Raw genomic sequence first — 18829 nt, 5'->3', positions numbered from 1 at the left:
GCCGCTCACCACCCTCCATCGCCCTCCGAGTCGGAGCCGAGCCGAACCGGATCCGCCAGCGTCCAGATCACGAACAAGAGCAGCCGCACCCTGGGCGCCATGAGCCAGCCGCCGCGAGGCAAACCGGAAGCTCCGTCGTCGTGGCAACACCCGGGGTGTCTGGACGGCTCCCGGAAGCAGCCTCCTTTGGCCCGCCCCCAAAGGGGCGGAATTTCCGGAAAGTAGAACTAAGGCTGCGGAGAGCTCCTAGCAACATCTGGCAGCTCCAACGGCTACATTGCCTCCCGCCCCGCCAGAGCAAGGACAGGGCAGCCAGCAGCGCAACCGACTGGGTGACAGGCAGCCTCAGACTGTGGCTCCCGCTTCTTTATTTGGTTCACAAGCCCCGGCCCCCTCCTGCCCCGGGGTTGGGCAGGCCAATCAGGAGTACTCGCACAGGTGGCCACAGCCCGCGGGGCAGTGGGAGCTGCCTTCCAGCCACTTCATGATGTGCTGCAGGTGGCCCCCGTGACTGCAGCCCTGGCACCACACGAACAGACCTTTGACCACGTGGTGACAGACTGCACACATGCTGGCGCAGCGGTGGCATCTGTCACAGACCCAGCCACGGCTGCTCATGGGCCGCTTACAGTGGCTACAGTTGACATGCAGGGTGGTGGAGGCCTGGTTGAGGCAGCTGATGGCACGACTGGTGCTGAGCTTGACCACCTGGTTGGACACATTCCAGAGGCAGAAGCGCTGCAGCAAGTCAATGTAGGATGTGTACCAGTGCTCCTGGTGGTGCAGAGAGAAGAGGAGAGAAGCAGAAGGCCAGGGTCATGTGCACACTGAGGTTTCACCCCAGCATGCTGGGTGTGGATGCAGGTGGGGTGTACAGGGATGCCCACCCCCAGGCCTGGTCACTCACCTGGGTCTGCTCATCGATGTCCTTCCGTACGCGTTCACCCAGCACGATGAGCACAGACACAGCCATCTGCACATCACCCTGCTCAGCATAGAAGCGCAGCATGTCACACACCAGGGCGCTGAAGAAGTCGGGTGGCAGGCGACTATCGTAGAGTGCGTGTGAGACAGAGATGAGCGAGAAGGAGGAGTCCATTGGCGCCAGAGAAGCTGCATCTGCCTCACTGCCACTCACATGGGGTGAATCAGCCTTGTCCTGCAGGTGCTCAGGGCCCGGTGGCGTGTCCACAATCTCGTGGCGCAGTGGGAAAGCCTCCTGGGGCAGCACGTACTCAGGCTCCTCAGCTGCAAAGCAGGGGTGGGAGAGGCAGGGTCTGAGCCTCTCGCCCCACTTCCCAGGTTTGCCCCTTCTACCTTTCACTCACTGTGCGTATGTTCTGGATCCAGAAGGTACAACTCGTCTTCCTCACCATCTACATCACCCAGCAGGTAGTCGGCAGGCACATCGCTGCCCTCAGTCTCCTCGTTGTCTGCCCATGAGGGAGGAAGGAAGGAGAGGAGAGATTTACACTGGAGGCTCATTCTGGGATGCACTGACCCACTCCCAACAATGCCCTGTGAGCCCCTGCCCTCCAACCTACCCTCATTGGTGATGAGCGTGGCTGAGGAGTCAAGCAACACTGTGTCGCTCCGTGTGTCACCCTTGCTGCGGTCCAGCCGGGTCTCACTGCCCAGTCCTTGAGACATATCCTTTAGGTTGAAACTGGGGGCAGGGAGGTCCGATGGGTGGGTGGGCTCTAGCAGTCCCACCCTCTGGGGAGCGCCACTAGGGGTTTACCTGTTCATAAGGGGCAGGCCACAGGAGCTACCCTTGCCTACGCTGTGGTTGAGATTGGTGGAGGGCAGGCCAGGACTGCAGTAGATAATCCGTAGCATAGTCCACGTCTGCGCCACCTAAGGGTGGGCACTGGTCACTCACCGGGGTCCTGGGTCCCTGGTGCCCCATGCAGGTACCCCCTTTGTCTGGATGGAACCATGAACCCTCAGAGTTCAGCTGCCCCAGGGATCCAATGTTCTGGCCCACCCCAGGTAGGGAAACCAAGGCCCATGGAAAAGATAAAAATCCCAGCCTCCATCCTGCAGGGCACAGAAGGAAGCAGATGTGGGAAGCGGCCAATGTACAAATGAGCCTGGGGTCCCAGAGAGGTAATGAGAGGCATTGTGGACTTCTGCAGGACCGGATGCCTGAGGAAGTCTGAAAGCAAGAATGAACTAGAAGAGAGGGCTTAAGCCCTATGATGCCCCAGACCTGCACCCCCAGATGGCACTGGTATTTGCCCTGCTCTGGGGCTCTGGGCATGCTCAGTTATTGCAGCAGGTGAGGGTTGGTGTTGGCAGTGTCTGAGCTAAGCACTCAACTTAGGGCAGGGTCTGGGTGCAGCAGTTGGAGGAGCCCCTGACCTTGCCCCAAGGTCATGGCCCCACCTGGGTTCCCCTCAGCCTAACTACACTTACCTGGTTTCGGCCAAGCTCCCGAGCCACTTTTGCATTGTGGTCACAGAGCTCAGCCAGTGGCCGGCCAGCAAGGGCATAACGTTCAGCTGTGTCCACAAACCAGCTCATGCTGCCACTACCAGGCTCCATCTCAAAGACGCTGAGGGCACTGGAGGCAAGCCCTGCAAAGGGCTCAGCAGGGTCCAGCTTCCGCTTGAAAAAGATGGGGTGCCGTCGATCACCAGCATAGGGCTTGCGCCCTGATTCGGTGGCCACTAGGCTCTCCTTGGCGGCAAAGGCCAGGTCCCCAAAGAGGCCATAGCACAGGCCCTCGGGGTTGGCACGCTCAACGGGTTGGCTGGCATCACGGAACAAGTGCTGGCACAGCGTGCTGTCTTTTGAGCCAGAGAGCAGGAAGGAAGGGTCGTGTGGATGGCGCCAGGCAATGCCTGTTGTGACGTCACGGTGCTCCTCAAACATGGCTGCAGGCACAAAGGGCCTGCGCACATCCCACACGTAGATGTTGTGGTCCACCATCATGGAGCATGTGGCCAGGTGGTGGCGACACTCGGGCCGCCACTTGACTCTGGCCACTGAGGCAATGGTTTGAACGCAGTGCACCTCCTTGGCACGGTGTGTGGTCATGTCCCAGACCTTCACCATCTTGTCACGCCCACCTGTGGCCAGCCAGCCCCTACGGAAGGCCCATGAAGTCCTCAAGTTTCCTCTCCTGGGGTGGGAGGGCTCCCCACTGTCTCACAAGTGAGACAGGCAGTGAGAAAGCCCTTCCGTGAGCCCCACCCATCCTTCCCAGCTGCCCCTGCACCCACCCCACCCCATACCTGTCCTCAGGGTGCCAGTCACAGCAGAAGACAGGCCCATTGTGGGCTGTGAACATCCTCTCACAGCGGTCAGGCCGCCGAATGTCCCAGAGCTGCACATTGCCATTCTCAAAGGTGGAAGCAAAGGTGAAGTAGTCCCGGATGCTGAACTGGACGTCCCGCACACTCTCAGACTGGCCTGTGGACAGGATGTCGATGGAGAGAGAAGATGAAGGCAGCCCAGAGAGGGCTCCAGGAGGAAGACTGGCCAAGAATAGAGCCCTCGGAGTGGCTGTGGATCCCCTCTGCCTAGGGCAAACAGGGCAAGGAGAGGTCTTACAGAACAAACACAACAGCCAGGGCTAGGAAGCAGGATACCAGGCAGTGCGTGGTTTCTGACATGAACTCATGGACCTCAATTTTCCCTGGATTCTTTGTGTGATGTCAGTCCTTGCACATAGCTGTGGCCCAGCTTCAGGACTGAGTATCAGAACATTGGATGAATAAGAATCTTACTGGGCTACCTGTCCACACTTCCTTGGGAGTCTTGAGGCCCCTTAAGGAGGCATGGATGAGGATCCCCGAGCCTCTGCCCAGCCCCTTCACCTTGAGCTGGAGCTCTGGGTCAGTCCCAGAGGACTGGAGGCCTTGGGTCCATGTCTACCTCCGTAAACTACCACACCAAGAGCCTCTGAGAGTAGTGTCCAGCTTTTCCCCAGCACAGGTAGCTCAGAGTCTGTCTTAGGAGGCCACCCAATTTTCAAAGGCCTCTGAGGGCTCTGCGTTGTCTTCATTTAGTTTCACTAAAGTGGACAAGGGAGAGCTGGCTCAAAGGCACTGTCAGTGAGCTGAGGTGCTGAGAAAAGAATCATGGGGGTGACCAGGGAGTGCACCCCACTTCCTCTGCATCCCTGGACTGAGGACTCTGGAGGTCCTGGTGGACTTCCTGCAATGAGGTAACTTGGAGCTCTGAGGCAAGGGAAGAAGAGGCAGAGAAACAACTCTCTGTTCAACCACACAGGTGTGCTGTGGGCCTGCTTAGGCTCTGTCCTGTCTCTCATCCCATACTCAGCCTCGACTCCTGCTGACCCCACAGGTGCATCAGATCTGCAACCACACTCTACGTGCCTCTCACACCTAAACCAGATTTGCCACTGTCCCTCCCCTGCTGACCCCCACCCACTCTTCGAGTCCGGCTCAGCTGGCCCCTTCTCCAGGAAGCCCTCTGGGAGTATTTCTGAGGGCCTCTAATGCACGAAGCACTTCTTAACCTGCCCAGACAGGCCAGCGGCCTGCAAAGATGTACACCTGCCCAACCTGCCTCTGAGGGGCTCACCCGAGAATGTGCTGACAGAGTCTTTCTTGCGGAGGTCGAAGCACTTCATAAAGCCATCCTGGGAGCCACTGAGCAGCACATGGGCCTCAGAGGGGTGGAAGCATACTTTGTTCACGGTGCGTTTATGCTCTGTGAACAGCTGGTCCTGCTTATTGCGGGATGGCCGGCCCAGGTTCCATGTAACCACTACACCATTGGTGGCTGCTGTGGCCAATAGGTTCTCATCCATCTGGTGCCAGACGACATCAGCACAGCTCAGGTTGAGCGAGGGTTTGCGGCCCACACGCAGGTTCAGCTTCTCTACAAACTGCTCCTCCTCGATGGCATAGATCTTGAAAATACTGCGGCCTGCCACGACCACCTGGGCTGCATCTCGGCACACACTGATGGCATTGGCTGGCGCGTCCAGGTGGCAGTGCATGGTGTGGCCTGTCAACGCACTGCCACTAAGGGCTGTGGTCACGCGGGACATCTTCTCCATGGCTGCACAGGTGGTGGGGACAGCGGGTCAGTGAAGTTGGCTGGCCTGGTAAACTGGTGAAGGGGGCTGTCAGTTCAGACCCTTCTCCCTGGTTGGATCTCCCAAAACTGGTTAAGCCTGGGTTAGTCTTGGTGAGTCTGTCCAGAGCAGTCCACCGTTAGTCAATCAAGTCTGGCTGGGTGGTCAGAAGGTGCCGTAGCTGCCCTGAGGCTGGTCAGTCCGATCCATGTCTGTCTTCTGGGGGAGACCCTACCTGGTCAGTCCCAGCCCAGGCCACATTTCCATTCCCCCAATCAGATTTGGGCGGTCACTAGACCTTCACTGGTCAATCAAACCCGGCAGGGAAGTGAGGCGGTTACCACCATCCACATCGTCGGTTCCGGGGCCTCCGGGGATGGGCCAGAAGGGCTAGAGGGACACAGAGGAACTTCAAAGACTGAGCTGTTAACAGAGCCTGAGGGGCTGGACAGGAGGCAGGACACGCCGGCAGCACGGAGGTTGAGGTGGCGTGGAGGAACGGAGGCAGCGGGAACAGAGCCAGAAGAACCGAAGAATCCACTCCTTTTGCGAGCACCTGAACAATACAGTAAATTTTTCCGGCCGGGGCGGGCCGGAACGGCCGCGCCGGAAGCAGCCTGTCTGTTTCCCGCCCCTCGCCGGAAGTACTGTTCTTGTCTCCTCCTCGCCGGAAGCGAGTACCCACACTGCAAAAGTTCCGGATGAGGGAACTGCACCAGTGGAGGTGGAATTTTGGTTGAGGATTGAGTTAGAGAGGCTCCCTCGATTCCGTCTCAGTGCTTTTTTTTTTTTTTCCTCGCAGTATTTTAATACCAGTGCTTATCTTTACCCAGGGTCCGTCAGCAAGTCTATACATCCCCAAACGAGTCCCGAATCCCTACAATCGTCTCCTCCTCCCTCATTCTCTTCCTTTGGACCCCAGGAGCAGGTTTTCCTAACGGCTTTCCCCTTGTCCCTCGTTCTCCGTCATTTGAAGCCCGTACAGCAGCCAGGTACCACTCTGCAGACTAAGGTGCCCCCGTAGCTCCTCACCATGTTGTGGGTAAATCCCAAACTCCTGGCCTTTGGCTCTCCCGGCGCACCTCCACCCACAGCGGCTTCCAGCTCGCCAAGTTCTTTGCTGCTTCGCAGCCATCACCGGTGCTAGTCTCTCTCCTCTCCAGAACGTGCCTCCTCACCCTTGAGGGTTCAGCTTAAGTGTCCTGCATCTAATGTTGCCTCTCCAGTCACTGTCACCTTCACAGCGCTCGTCACAACCCTTTCCTTTGTTTACTGGTCATCGCACCCGAGTGTGAACTCCACCAGGCAGGGATCACGTCTTTCTTGGTCTCCACAAACTTCAGTGCCTGACACAGCTTGTTCACACAACCCCAGTCACCCTCTCTGAGCCTCTCTTTCACTCCTGGGTGTGAGTTCTGGTTTGTCTTTGCTGCAATGTGTGATCTTTTGGGACATCCCTGCCCCTCTCTTAACCTCAGTTACACTGTGCATGTAACAGGGCTCATTTTTGCCCTTCTGGAAGGATGGGCTATTTTGGAGGGACTATTATATATAATGACTTTAGTGTCTGTTTCTCTCCCCACTAAAGCAATGAGCTTAAGGAACTTCTCTGTTAGTCAGTGCTGGGTTTCCAGTCTGGCACAGTGGCAGCTGGCCCCTACATTTTTGTTGAAACAACCAAATTTGATGAGTTGAGGGGTGCACAAGAATACAGAAACTTGAGCCCCTCAGGGCAGATATATTTTCCCCACGCCATGGTCTGATGATCTAAAAACACCTCAGACGTGTTTTTACAACTTTTTTTAATATATATTTTTATAAACGGGTCACGTGATAAAATAGCACAAGAAACACTTACCAAATATAAGGTTATATCTTCCGCATATACAGGAGAATGAGGTCGTTATGTACAATAAGAAAATGATTTTAGGGGTTGGTTGGTTTTGTTTTCCTCTCTCCCCTTAAATTTTCCTCCTACAGTCGTTGGAAATATCACAGCTTCAGTTGCATTAATACTTTGGACAAATGAACAGCTGCTACCTCCCCACTAGGGAACCGTGGGGAAGAAGGGCTGAAGAAACTGGCTCCTGACCACCTCAACCCAGGAGCCTCCTGCTGGCACTCCAGGGGCAGAGAGATCTTTGGGCTGTTGAACTGTTTCTCTGCTTCAGTAGCATCTCTTGCTCGCTCTTTCTCTCTCGCTCTTTCTCTCTCACTCTCTGGAAACTGGTTACTCTCTTCCAACCAGATGGGGGCAGGGGTGTCCCAAGATTAGGTGTGGGTGTTGTATCTCCTGGGGTTCAAGGTTGGAATGGAAAGGGGTCCCAGCCCCCTCCTCAGCAATTGCCAAGATGTGCCAGCATCCCCTAGGACTTCCAAATGTCTTGGGATTGGACAGAACACAGTCAGAGCCCATGTGGGCAAGCAGAAGTTTGGGAAGCTTGGGTCGGGGTGCAGCTAGAAAGGAGCCCTTCCTCCTCTGGGTGCTGAGGATGTGTGGGCCACTTGGAAGATAGCAGTCGCTGGCTGGAGCTGACCCTGAGCCTTGGCTGGGGTCCACTTTTCTGGCTTCCACCTGACAGTAACCTGCCCAGGGTGAAGTGTGGTTGGCATTGAGGGGCCTGGGCCCAGCTGGCTACAGGGGTTGCAGTGTATGGTCCACACAGGACTGCTCCCAAGGCCTGCAGGCCCTGAGGGTTGCTCCAGTTTGGGGTCTCTCAAGTTATCTGTACCACCTCTGGGTTGAGGTGGACTGTTGCTGGCTGGGCTAATTTTGATTATACCAAGGTCATTGTCATCCACTCTGCCTCTTTCTCAACCCAGTTCTGCCCCAGCCTGGCCAGGGCCCCAAGGACTTGTAGGCCTGCGGGTAGGGGTGGGGCAAGCAGGACTGCTTCACACAGTGGCAAGAGGGGAGGTTGCTGTTGCTTGGGTCAAGCTGGCATGAGGTGGGGGGAAGGGCAAGTGGGACTTGGGCTCCTCAGCGGGCCATGGCTTTGGCGGTGGCCTGTTTCCCTTCGCAACCCTCAGAGGAATCCAGGCGCGATGCGGTGGAAGATGCGGGCAACCCATGGGGCTCTTCTGGGCCACTGTGTCCTGGGGGACCCAGCCCCCCTCAATCCCCTTGGGCCCTGCCCGGGATAGGGGGACAGCTGAGAGGCAGTAGGGTGTGGCGAGGAAGGCTGTAAGGACGGCCCTCTGGCGAGCTTAAAATGCTTCCCCACCCCAGGATCAGGCCTGGCCCTCCCACCCCCAGCGGGCGGGCGAATGATGGAGGCGGCTGCGGCGTGGTAGAGGGTGGGCGTGCAGGACGGGCACGAGGGGCATGCACAAATCCCCGAGTGTGCGTGCGTGCGTGCGTGGGGCTGGCCCCGCCCGCCGCCCCTTCCTGCCCGGGCGGGGCCAGGAAAGGAGCGGAGGGGCCGAGGGGAGCGGGGCGGAGCTTTCCCTCGGTTTGTCCCGGCTCCCGCGCTGGGTGTGGGGGCTCCCCTGAGGGCATGGCAAGGAGATGGGGCTCAGCGGTGCCCCCGCGTCTCCGCCCAGAGCGTGGCGGGTTCCTGCGACGGGGGCGAGGAGGCTCCGCGCTACTCGATGACGAGGCAGCGGGGCAGATGCTGCGAGAAGTACTTGAAGAGCTCGGGGGTGGCCCCGGGGCAGTTGGTCAGCTCCAGCTCCTCCAGTTCCTGAAGCTGCACCAGGCCCGACAGTCCGGTGGTGGTCAGCAGCGGGCAGCCTGCGGGGGTGGGGGGGGAAGGTGGGGGGAGCAGAGAAGTGGTTGACTGGGCGCGGCCCCATGGCTCGATGAGGGGCGGAGGGGCCCGGAGGGTGGAGGCTAGAGCCTACCCGGCCTTTCCCTCCTGACCTGGACATGGGATAGCGAGTCAGCCCCAGGTGTGAATCCGCACAAGGGACTCCGCAGGGTTGGCGGAGTCGGACTAGGTGTGTGGGTGTGTGGTCACTGTCCAGGGCGCGCCGGGGGGTCTCACCTGCCAGAGACAGGAGACGCAAACTCCTCATGGCCAGGAGGTGCTTCAGCCCGAAGTCCTGCACCTGGGCGGGAGGGCGGGGCGAGTTAACTATTTCCCTCGCGCCCTGTAGGAGCCCCGCTCCTGGGGTCAGGCCACAGGCCTGGAGCTGCTGGAGGGGCAGGGAGCGGGGTTCAAAACGGAGGTTTCTCCGTTCCCCCACGGAGCCAGGAGGCAGGTGGGGAGTGCTGGTGAGGGCTCTGGGAACTCCACGCCCTCCGCTTATGTCGGCTGCTGGGTGTGGAGGGATCCCAGACTTCCTTACAAGAATCTGAGTGGGCCTGGACCAGGTCAGAGGACTGTCTGGGCGGGGGCTTTCCCAGCGCCCCCCACCTCCCCAGACTACTCCCCAATCTCCAGAGGCGTGGAGGGCCAGTACCTGGCAGCACCATCTCAGGTAGAGGCTGCGGAGGGACGACATGGTGGACAAATAGCTGAGGCCAGTGTCCGTGATGCGTACACACCTGCGGTTGCAACAGAAGGGGGCTGCCCACCTTCAGAACACCTCGCCCTGCCCCTCAGCTCCTACCCCTTCCTTCCCCCCCAACTCCAGTGTCCCTGGCACGAACTCATCTTCTGCCCTCCTCATAATAGCTCCTTCTTTTCTATAGCCCTGCCCCTCAACCCGCTCCCTACCCACTCTACCTACAGGGCTCTCCACTAGCCTAGGCTCACTGCTTAGAAGGTCCAGCCAGCCTCAGGTCCCACCCTCCATGGCTTGAGGATGAGGGATGCACACACCTGTCCAGCACAAGCTCCTCAAGGCGGTGCAGGTCGCAGGCCACATACTCCAGAGCCATGTCTGTGATGCGCGGGCACCAGGAGAGGTCGAGGCTGCGCAGCTTGCGCAGATTCTCGGCCACAAGCTCCACACCATCGTCGGTGACCTTAGAGCAGCCGGAAAGGCTAAGTACAGTGAGGTTGGGCAGGCTGTGCACCACATTGACCACGCCGTGGTTGGTGATCTCCCAGCAGGACAGCAGGCGCAGAGTGTGCGTGCTGTGGCCCTGTCGTGCCGTGAAGTAGGCCAGCGCCGTGTCCGTCACATGGTAGGCCTGCAAGCTCAGCTCCGCCAGGTTGGGCAGCAGCTGTGATATGGCCGCAATGGCGTCGTCAGCCACGTTGATGCAGTCACTCACACTCAGTGAGGTGATGCGTGCGCTCAGGCTGGACCACAGCCCCGCCTCAGTGAAGTCATTGCAGCCTGACAGCTCGAGGCGCACCACGCCCTGCATCTGCTCCAGCATCACCTGTAGGCCAGCAGGTTCAGGGTCAGGAAGCCTGACCTCACCTCTACTACCTCCACTGTGAAAGCCTACCTTGATTCTGTGAATGTGCCCCTCCTTGCAAGGTGTGGTGAACAAGGTAGGAGATAGGGCAGAAGGAGCCTGCTATGGAGCAAGAAGTGGTGTTCTCCAGAGTGTAGGTGAGTGTAAACATGCATTGAGCTATACTCTTAGACAAGTGCACTTTACAGTGTGTCTGTTACACCTCAACTACATTCTTAAGGAGGCAAGGCATAGGGGAACCTGGAGCCCAAGGCTTGGCTAGAGCAGGTGCCTGAAGCAGTTGGTGTTAATGATCGGATGATTAGAGTCTAGGTCCTGGAGAACGGGCCAACTGCACAGCTGCTCCTCTAACCTTGGCCCCTACTACCTCCACCTCCTCCAGTGTCCTCCCCACCCTAGGCCAGCTTCACTTGCATCCAGGGCCTATGCTCAGAAAGGCCCCACATTTAACAAACTGCTATGCTGTCCTTATCTTGAAATTCTTAAATCATTTTCATCTTAGACTGGCTTGCTCAAATTATGCAGCCAGTTCTGCTTCTCCCCACTCCAGAGCCACAATCCCCCTAAGAGCATGGGCACAGCCCTCAGCTACATTTCCCTTTGTGTGCCGAGCTTCCTCTGGGGGCCACTCCCCACCTCCCCCAACCCTCACACCTGCATCTTTACTGCTATCTGGCCCTGCCCCCCATCCCTGTCCTTTCTGAGCTAGTGGTGGGACACACCTCCAGGCCAGCGTCAGTGATGGTAGAGCGCTTGAGGCTTATAGCCTTGACACCCTTCTTGGAGAGGGCGTAGTTGTCGATGAACTCACAGATGTCCAGATCGGAAACGCCAACCAAGCAGAAACCCTCAAAGCCACGTGCAGCAAAGCCCTGCAGGTTCACGAACTCCTTCTCACCACCAGGCAGCACATTGTAGAGCTCCTTGGCATGCAGCACAGGTGTGAGGCCCACCCAGAACTTGGGCTGGTAGAGCACGCGCCGCCAGGCCTTGCACACCTGGGCCAGCACACACTTCTCGCAGGCCGAGAAGTACCAGAAGAGACCATTGAGGATCTTTTCGTCTGTGGCCAGTGGTGGCCGCTCCACTGGGGGTCCGGGTACTGGGGCTGAGGCTGGTCCCCCAAGGGGGAGCCCTGCTGGGGGACACAGGCCCCCAGCCAGGGCAGCCCGGGGCATTGGGGCAGCCAGGCTGGGTGGTGGGAGGGTGGGCGGGGGCAGTGGCTGGCAGGGGCGGTTCTTGGCAGCTGGCGTGCCCTTGGTGATACTGGCTGTGCCCAGGCCGTTGGGCTGGCCCGGCAGCTTCACCAGACCGTTTCGAGGCAAGCATGGGGGCTTGGGGTCGCCGTTGACTCCAGGACTGGACATCTTCCTCGCTTACTCTGCAGACAGGGGCCCAGAGTTGGGAGTGAGTTCCATGTTCCCTCCTGGAAGGCGGGACAGAGCTGGGCCCCTTATAATCTCTGGGCATCCTCTCCCACGGCACTCCCAGAAACCACCCTACAGAAAGGATCTAAGTGCAAACCTCCCTCCCTGACTGAGCAGCAACAGGACAGGGCTAGTCTCTGAGCACCTAGTGTATGCACCGAGCTCAATCTGCACCCACTCACCTAGATACTATGGTTCCTGTTTTACACATAAGAAACAGAAATGGAGAGAGACACTAGCCTGTGACTGCTCCCTTTCACCTCTGCTACCCTGATGCCTACCATCAGTGCCTGCCAGGCCTGCTTCCACCGCTCAAGGCTGTGAAACTGAGGAGCGGATTTGGGGCAGTCTCTGGCCCTTCCACTGTGGGGTCCCAGCATGGCTCTCTTGTGTGTTTCCAGTACTCTGAGACTCACACAGCAGTCCCTGAGAACCTCAGTGGTTACAGTAGGTTCCATAGATCAGAATCTACTCAAAAAAAGTGCAGGTGTCTTCCTAGTGCTTACTGTGATGCTAGCACAGTGAGCCCTGGACACATTCTATCTCTTTAACCCACCCCCTAATTCATTGAGGATGATGGTACAGTGACTGTATCCATTGACCAGATGAGGAAACCAAGGCTGGGGCAATGTGAATTGCTTGCCTGAGCTCATAATCAGTGGTGGAGCTGAGGGTTGGACCAGAGCTGACTATGGAAGGCTGAGTTCCCCCGGGGTGGGGCTGAGACCACGCTGGCTCCCCTTCTTAGGCCGCCAAGGCTATGAATGGGTGGCAAAGGGCACTGGGCACGACACAGTCCTGGAAAGAAGAAACAGTGGGACCCTCACTGTGCCACCCTTTGCTCCACATTCCAGATCTCCTGGTCCACCCCATACCAAATCTACAGCTAGAAAGCTGTGCACTCAGTGCTTACCTACACAGGCTCCAGGTAACACACCTTGGACTGAAAACAGGCCACACATTGGCTGAGTGGCCTGGACAAGGCATTCCCTTCTCCAAACCTCACTTTCCTCACTTCAAAGTCTAGGAGGTGATGATATCCCCTCACTAAGGGGCAGCATGTATAAAGGGCTAAGCATAGTGCATGGCTTGCAATGAGCACCTAGAAAGTGATGAGGGTGTTGCTTCTGAGCCCCATGGCCCACCTGAGTGGAAGAGGACAGGAGCCACTGAGAGGGAGGGAGGGAGGTGAGAGGGCAGGCAGTCTTGCCCTGCTCTTTCCAGCACCACACACCTTCCATTGTTTCCAAGCCCTGAACAGGACAGCCTTGACAGCATTCCACATCTGGGGAGGGGAGTGCAGACTTGAGACACGTGGCCCTCATGGCTGCCAACCCAGCTTTTGGCCCAAGGGCCTTCCTGCCCTGGCAGCCATGAGCCCCTAGGCCAGCAGTCCACCTTGGGCCCTCCCTCCCCAGAGGAGGCTCCCACACCTTGGCTGCCCCCTCACTACAGCTCATGACCAGGTAGCTAATGAGCTCACACATGCTGATAAGTGACATCCATACCATCTGCCAACTGCCCACTGGGATGATCATGGATTTCAACCTCACAGCAGCCCTGGGGTGTGGGAGGGTGGCCACTAATGTTACCCTTATTTTCAGATTAGGAGGCTCCGAGAGTTAGTTTACCCACAGTGGTGGGGGTGGCCAGATATGAAGGCTGCCCTAGATCCCTTAATGCCATACAGGAGGAGGGGACCATCATGGTCAACAGTGCCTCGTGGAGGGACAGGATGAAGCCCACGACTGGCACCCACTCCTATGTCCATGAGAGAGGCTGTCCTGGCAACTCCCTCCTGTGGGTTGATTGATACAGAGAGGCAGCCCCAGCTTAAATACCTTCTGTGTCCCGGGAGCGGGGCGCCATGATTTCATGGCTCAAGGCGCGCGGCCCACCCGGCCTCCGCAGCCTCCTACAGACCAGACGCGGCCGGCCCGGAGCGCAGCACCATGGACAGCGCCCCCCCGCCCCGCCCCCGGGTCCCCGCGCTGGGTCGCTGTGCGCGTGCTCGGAGGCCAGGCCCGGCAAGCCTCCACCGCGGACAGCGGCTAGTGGTGTGGTGTGGGGTGGGGGTCGGATTTGGCAAATTCAGATTAGCAGGGAGGGCCCTGGAAGCAGAGAGGATGCAGGGAAGAGGGGAGAAGCCGCCCCGCTCGTGTAAGATCCCGCAGAGGCGGCGGAGGCGGCACCACGGGAGAAATAACTCAAGAGCAGTGCCGATTTAGGTTGAAAATGCTCCCAGCCATGGGTGTTCACGTGGAGCGCCTGAGTTGGGGGGATGCACGTGGATGCCCCGGGCACCTGCGAGGCTTCCTTTCCTTCCCCCACTGTAGCTCACATTTGCAAACGCCCACAGTTTCATCCCCACCACCCAGGCTTCAGGGTCAAGCTTGTGAAAAAAAGCCAGCACCTGGGAGAAAGCCCACAGGAGGGAGCAGAACAAGGATGGTCCTCAGCAGCCTGGACAGAGTGTCTGAGGCCTGGCTGTCCCTCATCCCAAACCCCTGTCCCTAGCCATAGGCACATGTCCCTGCCTGTCAATCGGCCTTCCCCACCCTCTACCCTCCACTTCTGGATAAGTGTCATCCTTAGTAGTAGTCCTACTGTTCCCCAACCTCGTCCATGGTCCCGCTGCACTCCATGGAGCTTTTCCTCACATTCCAGCCTCACTGACCCAGTCTGAGAATTCCCCACTCTGTAGCTCAAAATTGGAAACAGTCACACCTTGACCAAGAGGTCACGGCTTTGGGAGAAAGGTAAGCTCATGGTTAGATGGATCTTTCTGTCAGTTAGGCAAGATGTCCCTGGGAAGCTGGGACAAGGGCCCCTCTGCCTGGCCCTGGCCCCACCCACCAAATAAGATGGGTTGCACAGCCCCCACCTTCCTGAAATTTATGACTGCCCCACTGCACTCAGCAGGGCTTGGAGGACCTGCTTGGAGTTTCCTGCCAGGAGAGGACAGGGGCAGCTGCCAGTCTACTGGGGGCCGCCTCCCCCTTTAAGGATAAACATCAGGAGCTAATTATGGGAAAATAGGCTTTTAAAAAAGATGGCCACATTTGCACTGTTGTCAGCCTCATACCTGGTGGGTTGTTCCTCAGTGTGAAGTGGAATTCTAGGGAGGTCCCCTCCCGGGATAGGCTGCAGGGACTCAAGGCTCCTGAGCTCACACCAGGGGAAGGAGGGAGATGGTAGTCACTACTTTGTCTTGTCCACATCACCCAGAGCAGTGCTGGATCAGGGTACCACTTGGAAGAGCCTGTGTTTCCCCAGCAGACTCACTGTGAAGCATGGGGGCCAGAGTAGACCTAGGGAGCATAGTAGGGTCATGGGGGCTCCTAGGAGGACTCCAGAACTTGGTGACTTCCAGGCTGACAGTCTGTAGTTGGCCGTGCCGGGGCTTCATAAGAAACTGATTCTTCTTTAGGTCATCACTAGGTCCTGGGACCCAGCAAGTCCGCCTTACGGCCTCATCTCTGGTCCTCCCCCTCCCCCCACCAGCTGACTCCTTTCCTGCATTTTTCCTCTCCTCCCCATCTCTGCCTGGGCACATGCTGGCCCCGCTGCTTGCTCAGAAGGCCTCCCTGCTTCTTAACCCTCCAAGCTCCTTCTCCTCCATCCTTTGGTATGAGTGCCACCCCTGCTTCACCCCGTGGAACTCCCAGCACTGAGAAAGGAACTCCAGGGTTTCAGTCTTCAGTTGGGCTATCATCACCGTCTGTCAGCCTCTTCCCTTTGCTGGGGGCTCCTTGAGGACATCTGGCACTATGGTGTAGGGGCCTCTCAGTGCTACCAGAACTGAATGAATAAATGAATGAGGAATGGCAGTCCAGTTAGCAGAGTCATGCCTGAGGCCCATAGTCTTGATAGGGCAAGTCAGATTATAAGAAGGGCTGTCAGTGGGAAAGCTGTAGCTCAATTCGATAATCCTGGTTGTGACAGAGGCCAGTGTCTACAGGGAGGCCACTGGAGTTGGGTTGGTGCCAGAGTCTCTGAGACCACCTCCAAGACTCTGGGGCTTGGCATGGTCCTTGTCGTTATTCGGATCCTTGGGCAGAGGACAGCTCATGTCTCCTTTTTGGTTGAGACTCCCTTTGGGAGCTGCAGGGTTAAGGAAGCTGGCTGCCTGTACCCCATAATCTGGCCAGACCTGAAGGGAAGGGGACAGGCACTACCAGAGGGAGGGAAGTGGGGGGTCCTGTCCTTCCCAGCACTCCACTTCTCACTGCTGGTCTGAGCTCTTCATACACTACCTGACCATAGTGGAGAAAGTAGGGCCGAGAGTGAAATTTCAGAAGTCGCGCAAAACTGGGATTTGACCCCCAAGACCCCCCACTGTCTGATTCCCAAAGCCCAGGCCAGGCACATTGGTTCAGATAGTAACCCAGAGCCCCCAGCTGACCCGCCTGTGGCTAGGCGGACCTCCTGTGGCCTCCTTTCTCTGTCCTGTTCTGCTTCTTCTATTCTCTGTGCCTTCCCAGCCTCGAACCCTGGGCTGGTGGTCTCTGCCACAATTGTACTTTTCACCCCTGCTCTCCTTCCAGAGGCTGCAAGCTGCATGGCCACCACTGGGACACTTCTTTCGGACTGCTTATTCCCAGGAAAACCTCTGCCTCTCATGGTCCCTACCTTGGAGGTCTCTTCCCCCATCTCTGATGTCCCCATCTGACACAGCCTGCCCTGGATGCTGGGAGGCCGGCACCCAGTAAAACCTGCACTGACCAATTCTCCCTGCCTGCTGAGGTCCATGGAGCTGGGCAGAACAAGGGAGTCAGAAAGACTCACATAGATCAAGTTGTGGTGGCAGCCCAAGGTGTTTAGGTGATAACCAGGGAAGCTTGGGATTGGGGACATGGCGCGGGCTGACACACTCCATGACAAGCCCCGTGACTCAGGCACATTCACATTCCTGCCACTTTGCACATGTCCTAGCAGTAGCACTCCCTTCCTTCCCTCAGCTCAGAAATGCTTCTGGGGTGCAGAATGCCCCACCCATGCCCTGGGAAGGGAGCTCTGGGAAGGGAGCACATGGCCTCAAGAGAGAGACCTAAGTTCATGCTCCAGCAGTCATTTGGCCAAACGCAGGGGGCAGATCAGCCATTTAGGACGGGATACCTTGGGGAGTGGACACTGGGTTCCAGGCCTCGTCTCAGCTCCTCTGCTCTGAAGGACCTGAGCCCTCCAGAACCCAGTCCTGGGGCATCTAGTGCCTGCTGCTTTGGGCGGTTGCCTCGATCCCTCCCTTACTTTCTTGCTAAGTGGGCGAAGGTGGCCTGAGTCCACCTTGGGAAGCTGGTCTGGTTGAAGCTCCTCCAGTCCACTTGTGGGGAAGGTTCCGAGCCACCCACTGACCTCACAGACCTTCCTTCACTGCCACCTCCACTCCTCCCTCATGCCAGCCTCTGAGACACAGCAGTGACCTCCCATGTGAGATGAGACAGGGCTTCAGGCAGCGGCACAGTGCCAGCCAAGGAGCCCCTTCCCCGACATCGGGATGAGATGTCTCCCTGGACTTCAGCAGTGCAGGCCTTCCTGGGCCTGGGCCCAGCTATCTTGAGGGCCCCAAGTTCCACCCACCCCAGGGCCACTTGTTTCCTTCTCATCAGTAGAAGATAGGACTTGCTCAAGTGGTCTGGAAGTGGGCATGAACTGGAGGGTGGTGCCTGTCCCATGAACCCCCCCACTGTTAGAAGTGCTCATACACCTGGCCCAAAGTGAGGGTTAGTTAAGGTGGGGGGAACCAGGTAGTGAAGGGGGCAGGCACTGGGGCAGCTGAGACCTGGGGTTACCTGGGGCCTAAACAGCCTGCCCTGCACTGCCCATGTTTATGACTGGGGCTTGACTTTCCCTCCTCTCCAGACAGCTCTGGTCCACCCCTGTGGCCACCTCCTGCTGAGCCAATGGGTCTCTTTTCAGGCCTCTGCTCTGGCCTGTGAGACCCCAAACCTCTCAGGTCCAGCCCAGCCCAGGCCTTCTGTGCCCAGGCTGCTATCCAGCAGCCCTCAAAGTAGTTGGGTGGAAGAAGGGGCCCTGTACCCTGCCTGGCATCAGAAAGGCCTGAGCTGACTCTGGTCACTAGGCCCTGGGAGGCAATGGGTGTGGGGAGGGGCCTGATGGAGGGGGCAAGTGAGGTGGCATCCACCATCTGCTCTCTCCATAGAGGGGAGGCTTCCTGTGCAGAGACGGGGAGGGGCTGAAGGAGTGGCCACTGGGCAACGGGCTCCTTGAGGCTCCGATAGCAAGGCCTTCTCTCCTTCTGGGGTGACGGGTGCGAGACTCTCCTTACCTACTGAAACTCCAGGGGTATAAGACCCCTCCCCAGCAGATCTCTGAGTGCCCACTTCCCCTTCTCAGGCCCTTCAGCATTGGCCAAGGCCTAACCCCTCCTCCAAAACCAGGCAGGTGCCCAGTCCCCTTCCTTCCCCTCTACCTCCCACTGTGGCAGCTCCACACAGGCTCTGGTCCAGAAGGTGTCCAGGGGCAGACAGGCCCTCTAGCCATGTATCCACATGGCTCCTCCTGGAGTGTAATTTTATCTAACACCTCTCTCATAGGCCCAGGGTCTCCTGGTGCTGAGGTGGGGAGCCCAGCGCTCAGGGGTGGTCCAAGACCTCACCAAGACAAGCGGGCTGGGGGCCTGCAATTCTGCTTCCACAGGGCCACCGTTAGGTGGCACCGACCCACAGTCTTGGTCCAGTTGCCATAGGGAGTGGGCCTCGACCAGGCCCGCCACTGGGGTAAGGGGCCGTGGGAAGGCCGGGCAGGGCCCGAGGCCCGGCGGCCATGGCCAGGGAAGGGGCTGCGCTTACATAAACCCTCTGGGGGTGGCAGAGGTGCCGTCCCAAGCCCCCTCCCCAACCCCTCCTCATTGTGACTGCCGCGGTGGCGTAGGCTGGCCCCTCTCGGCCCTGCAGCCTGACCCCGAGCGCACACCTTACCTCGGCACGGGCTCCTGGCTCATGCCACGCTGTTCGCAGGGCGTCCTCCCGTTATGGGTAGCTTGGCATGGGCGCCGGTGAAGCGGGGAGGCGG

The 18829-nt window shown here is 58.3% G+C and overlaps 3 protein-coding genes across 8 annotated transcripts in view; all 3 read right to left on the bottom strand.

The window, feature by feature from the left end:
* JMJD8 (jumonji domain containing 8) overlaps nucleotides 1-297 on the bottom strand; it is a 2472-nt gene extending 2175 nt beyond the window's left edge. For all 3 annotated transcript variants that reach the window (XM_015591099.2, XM_025048256.1, XM_025048257.1), the window contains exon 1: nucleotides 10-297. In XM_015591099.2, coding sequence (XP_015446585.1) covers nucleotides 10-101 — 92 coding nt within the window. In that variant the 5' untranslated portion in view covers nucleotides 102-297. The remainder of the gene's footprint in view (nucleotides 1-9) is intronic.
* A 32-nt stretch (nucleotides 298-329) lies between these two features.
* Nucleotides 330-5688, bottom strand: WDR24 (WD repeat domain 24). 2 transcript variants are annotated; one of them, XM_015591097.2, is made up of 9 exons: nucleotides 5395-5688; nucleotides 4555-5037; nucleotides 3240-3417; nucleotides 2419-3091; nucleotides 1742-1857; nucleotides 1545-1666; nucleotides 1329-1433; nucleotides 908-1248; nucleotides 330-774 (listed from the first exon to the last, which is right to left on the bottom strand). In XM_015591097.2, exons 2-9 carry the CDS (start codon nucleotides 5033-5035, stop codon nucleotides 421-423), a joined length of 2370 nt encoding a protein of 789 aa, XP_015446583.1. In that variant the 5' UTR covers nucleotides 5036-5037; nucleotides 5395-5688; the 3' UTR covers nucleotides 330-420. The 2 variants fall into 2 exon arrangements, with proteins under 2 accessions (XP_015446583.1, XP_006914067.1); XM_006914005.3 differs by having other exon boundaries at nucleotides 4555-5687.
* A 1150-nt stretch (nucleotides 5689-6838) lies between these two features.
* FBXL16 (F-box and leucine rich repeat protein 16) lies at nucleotides 6839-18829 on the bottom strand. 3 transcript variants are annotated; one of them, XM_015590930.2, is made up of 7 exons: nucleotides 18736-18823; nucleotides 12438-12592; nucleotides 11090-11748; nucleotides 9820-10328; nucleotides 9458-9542; nucleotides 9040-9103; nucleotides 6839-8786 (listed from the first exon to the last, which is right to left on the bottom strand). In XM_015590930.2, exons 3-7 carry the CDS (start codon nucleotides 11732-11734, stop codon nucleotides 8638-8640), a joined length of 1452 nt encoding a protein of 483 aa, XP_015446416.1. In that variant the 5' UTR covers nucleotides 11735-11748; nucleotides 12438-12592; nucleotides 18736-18823; the 3' UTR covers nucleotides 6839-8637. The 3 variants fall into 3 exon arrangements, with proteins under 3 accessions (XP_015446416.1, XP_015446417.1, XP_006914066.1); XM_015590931.2 differs by lacking the exon at nucleotides 18736-18823 and adding an exon at nucleotides 12940-13642; XM_006914004.3 differs by lacking the exon at nucleotides 12438-12592 and having other exon boundaries at nucleotides 18736-18829.

This window comes from Pteropus alecto, unplaced genomic scaffold (assembly GCF_000325575.1).
Source record: "Pteropus alecto unplaced genomic scaffold, ASM32557v1 scaffold44, whole genome shotgun sequence".
Classification (NCBI taxonomy): domain Eukaryota; kingdom Metazoa; phylum Chordata; class Mammalia; order Chiroptera; family Pteropodidae; genus Pteropus; species Pteropus alecto.
Note: the sequence above shows the minus strand (reverse complement) of the source record. Positions and strands in the feature narration are given on the sequence as shown.

What these genes read in the sequence shown, in the direction of transcription:
- WDR24 (XM_015591097.2), bottom strand. Translation starts at nt 5,035, where the DNA reads ATGGAGAAGATGTCCCGCGTGACCACAGCCCTTAGTGGCAGTGCGTTG. An exon ending in GACTGGCACCCTGAGGACAG is followed by an intron (nt 3,092 to 3,239) that starts GTATGGGGTGGG and finishes GGCCTTCCGTAG; the next exon opens with GGGCTGGCTGGCCACAGGTG. An exon ending in GGCCTGCCCCTTATGAACAG is followed by an intron (nt 1,667 to 1,741) that starts GTAAACCCCTAG and finishes CCCTGCCCCCAG; the next exon opens with TTTCAACCTAAAGGATATGT.
- FBXL16 (XM_006914004.3), bottom strand. Translation starts at nt 11,734, where the DNA reads ATGTCCAGTCCTGGAGTCAACGGCGACCCCAAGCCCCCATGCTTGCCT. An exon ending in ACCTGAGATGGTGCTGCCAG is followed by an intron (nt 9,104 to 9,457) that starts GTACTGGCCCTC and finishes CCTCCCGCCCAG; the next exon opens with GTGCAGGACTTCGGGCTGAA. An exon ending in GCGTCTCCTGTCTCTGGCAG is followed by an intron (nt 8,787 to 9,039) that starts GTGAGACCCCCC and finishes CCACCCCCGCAG; the next exon opens with GCTGCCCGCTGCTGACCACC.